This window comes from Mobula birostris, chromosome 12 (genome assembly GCF_030028105.1).
Source record: "Mobula birostris isolate sMobBir1 chromosome 12, sMobBir1.hap1, whole genome shotgun sequence".
In the NCBI taxonomy this organism is placed as follows: Eukaryota; Metazoa; Chordata; class Chondrichthyes; order Myliobatiformes; family Myliobatidae; genus Mobula; species Mobula birostris.
The window spans coordinates 57,569,047-57,583,321 of record NC_092381.1 but is presented as its reverse complement, the minus strand read 5'-3'; the positions used below and the strand labels follow the sequence as shown (position 1 = coordinate 57,583,321).

At 39.5% G+C, this 14,275-nt stretch overlaps 1 protein-coding gene across 1 annotated transcript in view; it reads right to left on the bottom strand.

The window, feature by feature from the left end:
* The window catches only part of zranb2 (zinc finger, RAN-binding domain containing 2), a 42,290-nt gene that overhangs the window by 24,419 nt on the left and 3,596 nt on the right, over window positions 1–14,275 (bottom strand). The window contains exons 2-5 of the mRNA XM_072273833.1: window positions 11,196–11,248; window positions 5,567–5,675; window positions 5,160–5,242; window positions 4,241–4,317 (exon numbers count right to left, since the gene is read on the bottom strand). Of these exons, the coding sequence (XP_072129934.1) occupies window positions 4,241–4,317; window positions 5,160–5,242; window positions 5,567–5,675; window positions 11,196–11,248 (322 nt within the window). The remainder of the gene's footprint in view (window positions 1–4,240; window positions 4,318–5,159; window positions 5,243–5,566; window positions 5,676–11,195; window positions 11,249–14,275) is intronic.

Sequence of the window (14,275 nt, the reverse complement as noted above, 5' to 3'; positions counted from 1 at the left end):
AAATACAACATGTCACCAAAGATTCACTTTCTGCATTCCCATTTAGACTTCCCTGCAAATCTTGGTGCTGTTAGTGACAAGCATGGTGAAAGGTTTCACCAGGATGTTGCGGTCATGGAGAAAAGATACCAGGGCAACTGGAATCCATCAATGCTGGCGAATTACTGTTGGGCACTTAAGTGAGAAGCCTCAGACATTGAGTACAAATGAAAATCATTAACAAAATATTTTTAACTTAGTTAAACAGCATCAGCAGCATTATGTAATTAAACACATTATATTCAATAAAAGTTACTTTGTTGTTTCTCCAAATTCCTACGTGATACAAGTAGTCTGAAATTATATTTGTGTTCATCTTCAAGCAGTCTATCATAAACAAGAAAAATTCTGAGGAAGCAACACTTTTGAAAAAATTTGTTGTCCAGTGTTATCTCCACCTGACAGATATCAGTATGTATTAGTCAACATTGATGCATTTTCATGATGGATTGAAGCATTTCCTTTTAGAAAGGATGTTGCAGTTACAATAGCTAAATATTTTTTAAAAGAAATTATCCCGAGGTTTGGGATCCCTGGGAAAGAAAACAAATAGGAGCAGGTGTAGGCCATTTGGCCCGTCAAGCCTGCTCCGCCATTCAATGAGATCATGGCTGATTTGACCATGGACTCATCTCCTCCTACCTGCCTTTTCCTCAAAATCCTTAATCCCCCTACTATACAAAAAATCTATCCAACCTGGTCTTAAATATATTGACTGAGGTAGCTACTACTGCTTCATTGGGCAGAGAATTCCATGGATTCACCATTCTGGGAAAAGCAGCTCCTCCTCACCTCCATCCTAAACTTACTCCCCCGAATCTTGAGGCTATGCCCCCTAGTCCCTAGTTCTAGTCTCACCTACTAGTGGAATCAACTATCTTGCCTCTATCTATTCCTTAATCTCTCTTCACAGTCTAACCCCCTCAGCTCTGGAATCAACCTGGAATCTTCTGCACCACCCCCAAAGCCAAGCATATCCTTCCTCAAGTAGCATATCCTTCCTCAAGTAAGGAGAACAGAAGCTCCAAGCGACCTCACCAGTACCATATACAGTTGCAGCCTAGCCTCCCTGCTCTTAATTTCAATCCCTCTAACAATGAAGTTCCATTCACCTTCTTGATAGCCTGATGCACCTGTAAACCAACCTTTTGTGTTTCATGCACAAGCACTCTCAAGTCCTTCTGCACAGCAGCATGCTGCAATCTTTTACTATTTAAATAATAATCTGATCTTCCATTTTTCCTTCCAAAGCGGATGACCTTGCATTTACCAACATTGTACTCCATCTGCCAGACCCCTGCCCATTCACTTAACTTACCTATACAGGTTTCCCCCGCTATCTGAAGGTAGAGCATTCCTATGAAACAGTTCATAAGCCGGAGTGTCGTAAAGTGAATAAGCAATTACCATTTATTAATATGGGAAAAATTTTTGAGCGTTCTCAGACCCAAAAAATGACTTATAAAATCATGCCAAATAACACACAAAACCTAAAATAACAGTAACATATAGTAAAAGCAGGAATGATAAGATAAATACACAGCCTATATAAAGTAGAAATACTTTTCTGCAGCACTGTCTAGCGTACTGAAAATCTTGCTGAAGCGCTCTAAGCAGAAACACTCTCTCCAGTAACCTTTAAGCTATGGAGCTGCCAAATCATACCAAATAACACATAAAAATACACAGCCTATATAAAGTAGAAATAATGTATGTACAGTGTAGTGTCACTTGCTGGAATTGGGAAGACTCCAATAAATTGCAGTTTCATCACGGATAAACACTTGCTTATACGAATAACCACCTGACGAAACCGGTAATCACCTCTGATCTGGGCTGACATTTACGTGCCAGGCAGCACCTAATTAATTAGCTTGTTTATTTCAGCTTTTTTCTTAAAAATGTGCTGGGTGCATTCTGACTACTGCTGCACCACTGCATTCTTCGCAGCAATGTATCGGTTCACGGCCCGGACCGCTGCTTAAACTATGAAGCTGCCCTCGCCTCAGAAACTGATCAAACCACCCATGACTACCTTTAAATTTCACTTTCGCAACACTTTCATCACCATCGTCCAATGCCTTCTGTTTCAGCTTATTAAAAAGACTGACTGATTTCTCCTTAAGTATAAGAAAACTTAATGGAACACCATGCTTTGTACACCCATCAATCCACTCAAGCAACAGACTTTCCATTTTATCCATTATTGGATACTGACTAAGAGAGACCACTTTGCTACGAGCAGAACCAACAGTAACATCGGCAGCTTTCAAAGTTCTTTCTCTCTGCGTATAAATAGTGTGGATGGTGGATGCAGGCAAGTTCAACGCGCAGACAGTGTCCTTACTTCGTTCACCACAATCGAAACGCTTAATTATGTCTAGTTTTACGCTAAGTGTAACACCTTTACGAGCTCTTTTAGGCTTTTCCGATACCTTAGAACTCATCTTGCTAACGGATGCACAAAATAAATCGGGATAAAGCATGTGTTTAAGCAATGCCGGCTAGAATGCAGTTCCGGGGAGGAGCTTGGCTGTTCGGGCACGCGCTGCCTTTTTTTGTAACAGTGAAAACACCTCCTGTTAGCGTAAACAGGTAACTAATGTAGGTCTTTTGAAAGTGAGGTGTCGTAAAGCGAACGTTCGGAAAACGGGGGCCACCTGTATCTCTCTGCAGACTCTCCATATCCTCTGCACAATTTGCTCTTCCAATTCAGCGTAATCAGAAAACTTAGATACACTACACTCGGTCCCCTTTTCCAGATCATTAATGCATATCATGAACAGTTGCAGGTCGAGCACTGACCCCTGCAGCACACCACTCATCACTGTTTGCCAACCAGAGAAACACCTGTGTGTCCCAACTCTGTTTTCTATTGGTTAACCAATAGAAACTGCCTAGTGTCAGCAGTACCCAGTTTACTGGAAAGGTAATAAAAGTACGCAAGGCCTTGCAAATTGATCAACATTTCCATTGCAGTTACCATCCTCAGTTGACAGATTTAGCAGAAAGGGTGGAAGGAATGATTAAAAACAAGCTTAGTAAAATGTGAGAGGAAACTGGATTAAGATAGAAACAAGTATCACCTTTGGTCTTTATGACCATTAGGGCCGCAGGCAATAGGACTACTGGATCGTCTCTCTCCACCTCCCCAACAAAATCATAATGGGTTGGCCATTGTACTTGTCATTTGATGCACCATAAAGAGTTAAGCAAATGGACATGCATAATTTGGATGATAGCATGTTGCCTAACTGTGTATCCTTGACAGAAGGTATCATCAATAGGTGAAAGTAGTACAACAACTAACGGGCAACACCAAGTGTTACAACATAGAGCCTAGAGATTACGTGGTTGTCCTGACATTTCAGAGTAAGAACTATTTGAGAGAAAGCTTCAAGGATATATGCCTCACACTGTAAAAAAAAAGCTATCAAGCCAACAAAATGTAGGTCACCTCAACACCACACCAATTCTCTTGCTCGTAGTGGTGATGCTGGAATTTCCATGGTGAAAGAAGAATCCTACAAATAGGGTTTGTGTACATGTACAGGAATAATTCAGGTATGAGTGGAGCTGAACTGAAAACGCCGAACAGTTACAGGACAGACATTGATTGCCATTACAGGTGCTTTAATGCTTCCCCCTCACCCCAACCCCCAAGCATGACTGGTGCAAAGTACAAGAACTGGAGTCACCACATGACTGTCTGGAGCAGTGGTCAAGGACGTTGATCAGATAACATGTCACAGCAAGTGGAAGGGCAAGGGCCCCTATCTGGGGAGCAGTAAAGGTACATGTATGGAACTGACAAATCTCAGTCCTCCCCATCTGCTGAATGGCACTTACTGGATATGTGGTTACCAGACCTACTCCTGGCTGCCGGGCATGTTCCTAGAGTATGAGGGGAAGTGGAGAGAGCAGTGGTCCTGGAAAGACTACTGTCATCTTGCCTACACAGTGCCCCACATGCAACACCTGGCGTCTCTACCTCACCACCCTCTGGTCCAGCAGCACCAGAAGTCCATAACAAAGGCAGAGGGATTCTGGATGATTGCCTTTCTGGAATATGGGAATGCGAGATTGTTCTGGGAACTGTTTAATATGGCATCGTTTTGGGAGAAAATAGTGAATGAAACTGCATATGCCTTTGACCAAACCTACGTCCATGAATCTATGTTTAGGCTGCAATGTGTCTCACCTCATCATATTCATCATCAGATTCTTCACGCTCAATATATTCTACATTTTCTCTTTCATTAAATCCACCTCCATATCCTATAGGAAAAGAGGTATGAAAGCAGTTAAATATTATAATCAAAAATAACCAACAGGATTATATTCAGCTTCCCTCTTATGTGTATTATACACATTCTCCGTCTAATTTCTAACAAGGTCAAACATTTAAACAATTGCAGATTATCCAGTTACGAATTAATAAAATCCAAATGCAAGATTGTGACAAATACAGAGCGAGCTAAAAGGTTAAAATTGTTGCAAAGTTCTTCTCCATTTAGTTTTCAAATTACATTTACGACAAAACTATTGACAATCCAATTACAAGATCAGTGAACTCATCAAGCAAACAACTACACGTTGTCAAACATGATACACGACTCCAGATTTTCAGGAGCAAGAATAACAATATGCAAGTTAACTATTTCAGAGAACTGTGATATGTAATATTCTAATAGCTGCATGAGAACATGCAACAAAAATTAAGCCTTACTTCACCAGAAAATGTCTACACCATTTTCATTGCAAAAATCATGTGAGGCTCCCCCTAGAGAAGCATATATTAGGAGAAATGATGTGGATGTTAAATACTGATACAAAAATTCAGAGAGGAGCATCATTCAATAGGACACTGCTGATTGATGTGCATGCAAAACAAAAATTATCACATTTTCAAATGGCACACAGAATGCCTTCTAAAAACTTGAATTTCAAGTTAAATCTAATTACAATCTGAGCAAATAAAGGCTACAGCCAAACGAAAGTTCATGATATCAATCTAGCCCATCTTTTTAAAAAATTAATCCACTGATAGTTTTGAAAATGGTTTCAGAAAGAATTCCATGAAATGCTTTCAAAAGGGGAATTTACACAACCAATCTTACCAGTCCTTTCTTCTAACTTGGCATATTTGGGAGTGTTGCACATGTTACACTCTGATCTTCTTGCCCAATTCACATTTCCACAGCTAAAAACAAAATTATCTAATGAGTTATGTCAAAAACACAGAAGTATAGATATGACACTTATTTCAGTTGTGAAAATATTAATGTTAATAAAGAAAGCTCTTACTGAATCAGTTTGAGTTTTGTTACACGTCTTGTGCAGCAAAATCAGTTGTTTATAAAGCCCTATAAATTTCTTGCTCACTTCATAAAATGCCATAAACTTTCAGCATATTTATATGCAAAAAGAATTACAGGAGTCTTGTTTAATAATTTAATAATTATGCTTTTGATACAAAAAACTACACTATTTCAAAAGGGGTGTATTACACTGCATTAAACCTCACGTTTTACACTGCCAGTCATTAGCACTGAAAAGGCCACGGCTTTTTTCTGCAAGAGTCTTTCCAATTTCAGTTCCTCCAGCCTTCATTAGCTTTGCTTCACATGTTCTTTCTTAAAAAAAATAAAGAAAGAATTAAAAATTTCCTCAAAGTTGAAATGTTATATTTCAAAATGAATCAACTTTAAGGCTTAGTCATGTAACTATAGACTATCAGTCTGCCATGAGCCACGGATAATGATAACAATCCAAGCAAGAGCAATAAATACCATTCACTCATACAAAGCAATAAACTAGAGACATGATGCATGAAGGTTGACTAAAATTAGTTGCATGGGTGCTACATATTTAGAGATTTATAGTAAATAATTTGCAATTCAGATCAGTTATACAGGCAGTCGTCGGGTTACGAACGAGATCTGTTCTTAAGTCTGTCTTTAAGTCGAATTTGTAAGCAAGTCGAACAGATATATACGGTTCAGGAATTTTCAGGAAAATCACTCACAGCACTTACAAACGTGTACATCGGCACTCGCTGCTTCATCTTGCACTTTAATATTATATAAATTTACCCTCACTTTGAAATGATTGAACCAACCTCTACTCGCAACAAATTCTCCATCACAATTACCTTCACTTGTTGCACGTGAGCTTTTAAATCATTGAAAAGGCTTCGAGCCTTTTCTTGCACTAAAGTAAAGCTAATAGGCATATTACGCTGATTTTGATCGTCTAACCAAATTATCAATAACCTTTCCATTTCAATAATTAAACCACTGCGTTACTTTATAATAACTATAGCTTTCATCTGGGCAGGGCCTTTCACATGCTCCATTATTCTCACTTTATCCTTTAAAATTGTTCCGATCGTTGACCGACTGTAGCCTAACACTTTTCCAATGACTGATTGCGTTTCACATCTTTCCGATTGCTTTATTATTTCCACTTTATTTTCAATGGTGATCGTTTTCCTTTTCTTTGATGCATCACCAGCACTTGCATTGGATTTACGCTTTGGAGGCATGGTTACAAGGGTAAGTAAGAGAAAAATTTAAGCCAAATACAAAGTTACACACTCAATACAGTGTTAACGGCAACATACTGCTGAGGCCGCATAATGTTTTCATGAGTGTCATAAAGTAGTGCTTGTGTTCTTTATTATGAACCATTGTATTTAACTCAAATTTTTAATATAATAGGCTTTATGGCAGTCCGCTCGTAAGTACGAGTTGTCTGTAAGTCGTACGTTCTTAACCCGGGAACTTACTGTAGTTTGAAAAATGACATGTCTTGTGGATCTAACAAGCCACCCAAAAGTGCATTTTTTAATACTATGATCTTGTTTCGATTGATACTCATTTTCTTATCTTCAAAAATAGAAATGAGAAATGAATTCATTTCACGAGAAATAAACCGTACCCAATTATCATGGTTCACGCAATAACAGAGCACTCGCCTCATTATACAGCAAGCTCACTGTACGTTCGGAAGCCTGGGCTGAATCACAGCAATGTCCCTCAGTTGCTACTGAAACTCGTCTCCAGTTGTTCCAAGCACAGACTGATCCAGACTGAGCTGTCCAGACACAAGACAACTGACCTACGCACTCAGCTGTATGGGAAAATTAGCTCAGTAGCCTGCCAAGTTTCTGCCACTTTGAATAAGTAGCCTCATCATGTTAGATTATTATTACAAAGGCAAGGTAGAGTTAGAAGAGAGGTTTGTATACCATTCATCCTCTGTGGCAGTTAAACAGAGTAAAGCTGACAGAGAAGTGTTTGTAATTGTACCAGTCTCTATGTTTACCAACCATATGGAACGGTTCATGTAGAGGATAGAGAGATATGGGCCAAATGTATGTTATCTAGGATTAGCACAGCTGGACAAATAGGACAATATGGACAGGTTGGGCCAAAGAGCTGGTTTTCCTGCTATATGACATACAAATCCAATTTTTAAAGTCAATGTTTGTTATTGTAGTGGGGCTGTGATACCCACAAACAATTACAAAGTCTGGTTTTGCAAACATGACTGCAGAACTAAACAAAGCCCAATCTTGAGCCAAGTGCAAGGGGATGTGTAATGTGGTCAGCTCTTAATGCCATTAATGTGAAAAGGCAAGGTACACAATCTTGATTGCTCTAAATAATGGTTTTGGAGCATTGAGCATGAGAATTAACCTTTAATAAACTGAATCAATGCTAACTTATCAAATTTATCACAAATGTCTGCCTGAACACAAGTACATCTACTCAACATAACACAGGAAGCAATGGAGTTGCTGCAATTAATTATTACGAAGAGAGACAATCTAGTTGATTGGGTCTATGCCAGCTTGCAGCAGAGTAGTTCCATTCCCCCTATCATTTCCCTGTTACCCTACAACTTATCTCACATGACAATCAACCCCCACTCTTTCTGCCACCGGCATAAACCAAGAGGTAATTTTCTGTGGCCAACTGGTCTACCAGCACATCTTTGGAATGCAAGAGGAAATTAGAGCATCTTGTGGAAATCTACAGTCATGGGGGTGAACGTGAAAACTTCATACAGGTAGCGCCCAAGGCCAGAAGTATACCTGGCCAAATTAAGCTGAAAAGCAGCAGGACAAAGCTCTCAGAACAAAACTGCATTGATAACTGATACCTTATTTCCGTTTCATCTGTCTGGCAGACAAGCTGTCTAATTAGTCTCACTTCATTGCTTCTTCCCAACTGTCTTGAAATTCATTCCCTCCCCCTCCATCCACTAATATATATACAAAACCTTTTTAGGGATCACCCTTCACAGTCCCTGCAGGCAATGCATTCCAGTTCACCACACTTAATTCTGTGCTCCCTTACAGACCAAGTTATTTTGAACTCATTTATCCATTGATGCACGTGCATAATACTTATTTTGTAAGTACCAGTAAACCTCTCCTGACACATCTCAATTAAGCCTCAACATCCATCCTAATCCGCAGAATTGCTCAACCTTTCAAACTTGCTGGAAGGGAAAGCCCAAGAGATTTTATATTCTAAAGGGAAAGAGTAACAAGAGAAAATAGAGCTCCTCAAAGACCAAAATGGACATCTTTGTGTGGAGTTGCAGGAGATGGGCGAGGTCCTCAATGAATATTCCTCCTGTTTTTATCATGAAAAAGGATATGAAAAAATTGGAACTTGAAATAGTAAATAGGAAGTCTTGGGAATAGTCCACATTACAGCAGAGGTGGTTCTGGATGTCTTAAAATACATGAAGGTAGATAAAATGTCCAGGGCCTGATCAGGTAAATCCAAGATTACCATGGATTACCATGGAAGAACAAACTGGGAGACCCCTGAATGAAAAATGCATACTCATTAGTGACAGGTGAAGGACTGGAGGGAGGCTAATGTTATCCCTTTATGCAAGAAGGGCTGGAAAGATAAACCTGTGAAATATAACCAGAAAACCTAACAGGTAAAATACTAAAGGGGATTCTGAGGGATATGATATACAAGTATTTGGAAAGACAGTGGTTAATTAGGGCTAGTCAGCATGGCTTTGTGCATGGATATTCAAGAATGTGACTTAAGTTTTTTTGAAGAAGCAACAAAGGTCAACAAGAGCAGGACAGCAGATGTAGCTGGTATAAACTCAATAAGGCCTTTGATAAGGTTCCATATGATAGGTTGTGATGAAAAATTAGATTGCAAGGGACCCATGGAGAGCTAGCTAATTGGATACACAAAAGCAGAGGATGATGGTGGAAGGTTGCTCTGTGGAGTGGATAGCGGTGTTCCCCATGGGTCGATGTTAGGCTATTGCTATTTATCTTCTTTATCAATGATTTGAACAAGAATGTACAAGGTACAGTTACTAAGTTTGCAGGTAGTATAGGTAGTGTCATTGACAGCATCTGGATTTACAGAGGAATTTTCATCAGCTGGGTAAGTGGGCTGAGAGGTAGCAAACGGAGATTAATTTGGATAAGTGTGAGGTGTTGCATTTTGGGAAGACAAATAATGGTAGGGCTCAGGAGAGTGTTATAGAACAAAAGGATATGGTTCCCTGAAACTATAGTCAAGGAGACAGAGTGGTGGTTTTTGACATGTTGGCCTTCATTAGTATGAGCATTCAGTATAGCAGTTAGAATGTTATGTTGCAGCTGTGTAAGGTGCTGATCAGGCTGCATTCAGCTTTGGTCAACCTGCATTAGGAAAGATGCCATTAAAATGGAAAGAGAGCAGAGGACATTTATGAAGGTACTGAGCTATAGAGAGGTTGAGCAAGCTAAGACTTATCATTTGAACATAGTAGAATGAGGGGTATATAAAATCATGAGAGGCATAGACAGAGTGAAAACAATCCTTTTTCCCCTCAAGGCTGTGGAATCCAAAACCAGAAGATATAGGTTTAAAGAGAGAGGGAAGAGATCTCACAGGAACCAAAAGACAACTTTCTCTAACTAGAAGATGGCAAGCATAGGGAATGAACCGCCAGAGGAAGCAGTTGATCAGGTACAGTAGCAACATTTAAAAGGTACTTGAACAGATACATGGATAAGGAAGGTTTAGAGGGGTATGGGCCAAATGCAGGCAAATGGACTAGTTTAGTTGGATGTGGTAAGCATGGACCAGTTAGGAACCAGCTGAAGGGCCCTTTCTGTTCTTATGACCAAGCATATCTATAATCAGCCTCATCTCAAAGACCAACATTGCCAGTACCGAGGACCTATTTACTATGACTGCATTTGGTAGGCCCGGACTCAAAACTGACATTCTATGCTAAGTTCCTTCATGGGAGAAGATTGCAGACAAACAGAAAAATAGATCCAAGGACATACTCAAAAAATATTCCTTAAAGTGCAAGATCCTGAATGAATCCTGGGAATCCTTGGGAAATGACCAAAGTGGAGAAGCAGTATTTCAGTATGGTATGAGGAAATCGATCAGAGGCTCCTAGAAGTTTTCAGGGATATTTAACTTTGCATCAAGCAATCAGCCCTACAAATGGTTAAAAGAACATGTAACTTCAATCTACCAATCCACATGACTGCATGTTGGGAGAAGCTGCAGTTCCTACCTGGACTTAACTTGCTACTCAAAAAGCCACAAAATCAGAGCGGAAATAAGTCATTCTTGATCCCAAGGACTACGTAAGATTGAGAATCCAGAATGGAGTACAGTACTGTAGCAATTTAATCAATGTTTTATTGTAAGTTAACTTTTGCTTTTGACAGCATTATTCTTGATGAGAGAAAACTGCTAACCTCACAAAAACTGGGCACTGCAAATGCTCTAAAGAAAGTTAGTGTTCATGGTTAGACTAGATAGGCAAATAAAGGAAAAGGCATATTGAAACAGGGTAGCTAACTAAAGACAGAATCATACACATCTGGGAGATAAACTTCAATGCATCAGCTTAGTTAAACTGTGATTCCATGCTATAACCTGTGCAAGCCAAGTCTCATGATTGAATAACAGGCAAAACCACATACATGAAGTAACCACTTGAGCAAAATGTTAATGTATCCTGAAAAACATTAATCTTTAGATTTGGGAAAAAAATTAAAACAACTTAATTCTTCTGCAAACCACCTTAAACATGTATAGAGCACGACATAGAAATGGAGATTAGCAAAATGGCCAAAACCTTGCACCACTTACCTTTTCCACATCTGTTACAGTTTGTTCTTCTTGCAAAATTTACATTTCCACATCTAAGACAAAGTAAAAAGAATGAGCAAATAGTTTGCTTTTAAATAGATCAATATTTCCACTTTGAGCGCCCATTTTTAGAAAACACTCAGAATTCAATAGTTTAAGAATTTTCATGTTTACTTTTCACGTTTACTTTTTGCTTCAGCTCTTAAGACTTGATACGGCAATTACCTCATTTCAGGAATTAGCCTAGAGTATCTCCTTTGAACTATCTCCAAAGCTACTATATTCTTTGTTTTGTTATTAATTCACCAGTCTCATTCTCTAGGTCAACACACTTAACTGAGGCACTGTTTTTCCAATTTATATGCCCACAGAAATTCTTACTGTTTGTTTTAATGTTACACAAAAGTTTTCTCTCAAAACCACTCAAGTCTTTTGTTGCTGGATCCAAAACGTTTCCGAGCCCTCCAGCCTATCACTAGTTCTTACTACTTTGCATGGCCTACTTTTCAATACAACACTATCCCTGACCCTCCTTACTTAACCACAAGTTAGCCTCCATCTCATGGAATCCCTCTTTGACTGGAATAAATTCGTACTGAGCAGTATGAACCAACTTTCTGAATATCTGTTACTGTTCATCTTCTGACCTCTTACTTTCCTATTCCATTTTGCACAACGATCACAGGATGCTGCGGTGCTCTAGCATTGCACGTTTCACTTTGGCAAGTACACATCAATGCTTGTTAAGAGTAGTTTTGGTCCTGTGGTGTTCATTGTCAAACTACATCTGCAACTCTATCATATTATGGTCACTACCTCCTAGGAGGCCTTCAACCAGATCTGTTAATCGGTCCTTATTTCATGACCAAATTTAGTTTCTTACTTAAGATAGCTTGTTTCTGGGTTTGTATCATAGTGCTCCAAGCAGCAATTGCCAACACACTCCACAGGTATTTCTACGATACCCTTAGCAGTATTATTCATTCAATCAATATGTAGATTAAAATCTCCCTTGACACTTTAAGTTTCCTTCAAACACACCCTGAATATTTCTCCATATTTCACTCTACCAACAAGTCATATTTTGGGGTCATGTCTGGCAAGGGGCATTGATTGTGTGGATAGCCAGAGGCTTTTTCCCCAGGGCTGAAATGGCTAACACGAGGGGGCATAGTTTAAAGATGCTTGGACATAGGTACCGAGGGGATGTCAGGGGCAAGTTCTTCCACACACAGAGTGGTGGGTGTGTGGAATGCACCGCCAGCGGCAGTGGCGGAAGTGTTCAATAGGGTCTTTTTAGAGCCTCTTAGATAGGTACATGAAGCTCAGAAAAGTAGAGGGCTATGTGCTAGGGAAATTCTAAGGAGTCCCTAGAGTGGGTTACATGGTCGGCACAATATTCTCGGCTGAAGGGCCTGTAATGTGCTGTAAATTTCTATGTTCTATATCATCTTTCCCATGCTATTCACAATTTTAAACCAAAGTGATTCTATACCGCTATCTACTATCTCTATATCAGAACTCAACACCACTCTGATATCTCTTGATTAACAATGCTATCCTGCCTCCTCTCCATATAACCATTTAACAATTACAGCATGGAAACAGGCCAACTCAGCCCTTCTAGTCCGTGCTGAACTCTTACCTTCACCTAGTCCCACCGACCTGCACTCAGCCCATAACCCTCCATTCCTTTCGTCCAGATGGTTGTCCAGTTTAACTTTAAACGACAACATCGAACCTGCCTCAACCACTTCTGCTCTCCTTTTGACTTGCTCTTTTTGAACATTGCAATCAGTAATAGTGAGTGCCCTGTTCTGGTCACCCTCAAACTGCATCTCACAATAGCTATTAGATCATGTTGCTATTAATCCTGTCATCTATCTTATCATAAACCTTACGTGTGCATTCAGATAAAAACTGTTAAACTTTGATTTTTTAAACTAACTCTGGTTTTGTTCTAGGCAATTTCTATTTTCTATTTTTGTTTATGCTTTTTGCCCTAATATTTTATGCTTTGAGGTACTTCTTTATGTAAAGATTGCAAAGGATGCACAGCTAAAACAAAGAAAGGTATTGCCAGAAATTCAAAACATTCAACTCCATCGAGTACCCAGCATTTGCAGAGACAAAAAATTCATTTCAAGTCGATCTCTGGAGAAGAGGAGGGAGAAGATGGTGAACAATGAGAATTAGATTAGGGGATACAAGACAAGGGGAGGTGGCAGTACATCAAGAAATGATGGATCTGAAAAAACTGTTAAGATGAATAACAGATCCAATACTTGAAATTGTTTTCCTCAAAAATGGATCAGATTATCATTAATGGAGAATAAAGTGCTGTTCCTCAAGGACTACCAATGCTCGTACATGAAAGAAATGATAATAGCAGCCATGAGGGGAGAGATAAATGGCAAGTACCACCAGATCCAGATAGGATAATGGAAAAGTGCTAGCCAGTGAGTACCTACCTATGTGTGTAGTGTGTGGATGTAGATTGAAACAAGGAGAAGGGTAACAAGAACGTGGGCAAAATTTGGAGAATTGATGAAAGATTGAAGAGGGAAACAAAACACAGGAGGGTGAGTTACCTAAAATTGGAAAACTCAATGCTCATGCCATTGAGCTGTAGACTACTCAAGCAGATACGACTTGTTGCTGCTCTAGTCTGCATTGGGCCTCACCCGGTTAATGGAGATGGCCAAGAATAGACAAGGCAATGTAAGAACAGGAAGGGGAATTGAATTAATGTGCAACTGGGAACTTGGGATGGCCACTGCAGTGTGTGTGGGTCCTTTGCAAAATGGTAAGAGAGAACAATGGGCATGTGGAAAGACTGGAAACCAGGAGAGAAAGGACCAGCTGAGAGATGAAGAAGGCTTGTTCATGTCAATTGATTTATCTAGAGGTGCAATAATAAGCGAGAGAGGAAAAAGAGAAAACTATGCTGGAACGGAGATACACTGAGAAACAAATCATTTGAAACTTTAAACTAATTCTCTCTCCACTGGAGCAAGCAGCATTTGCAGAGAAAGAAGGTGCTAAAGATACAGGCCAATGATCTTTAAGAAGAACACATC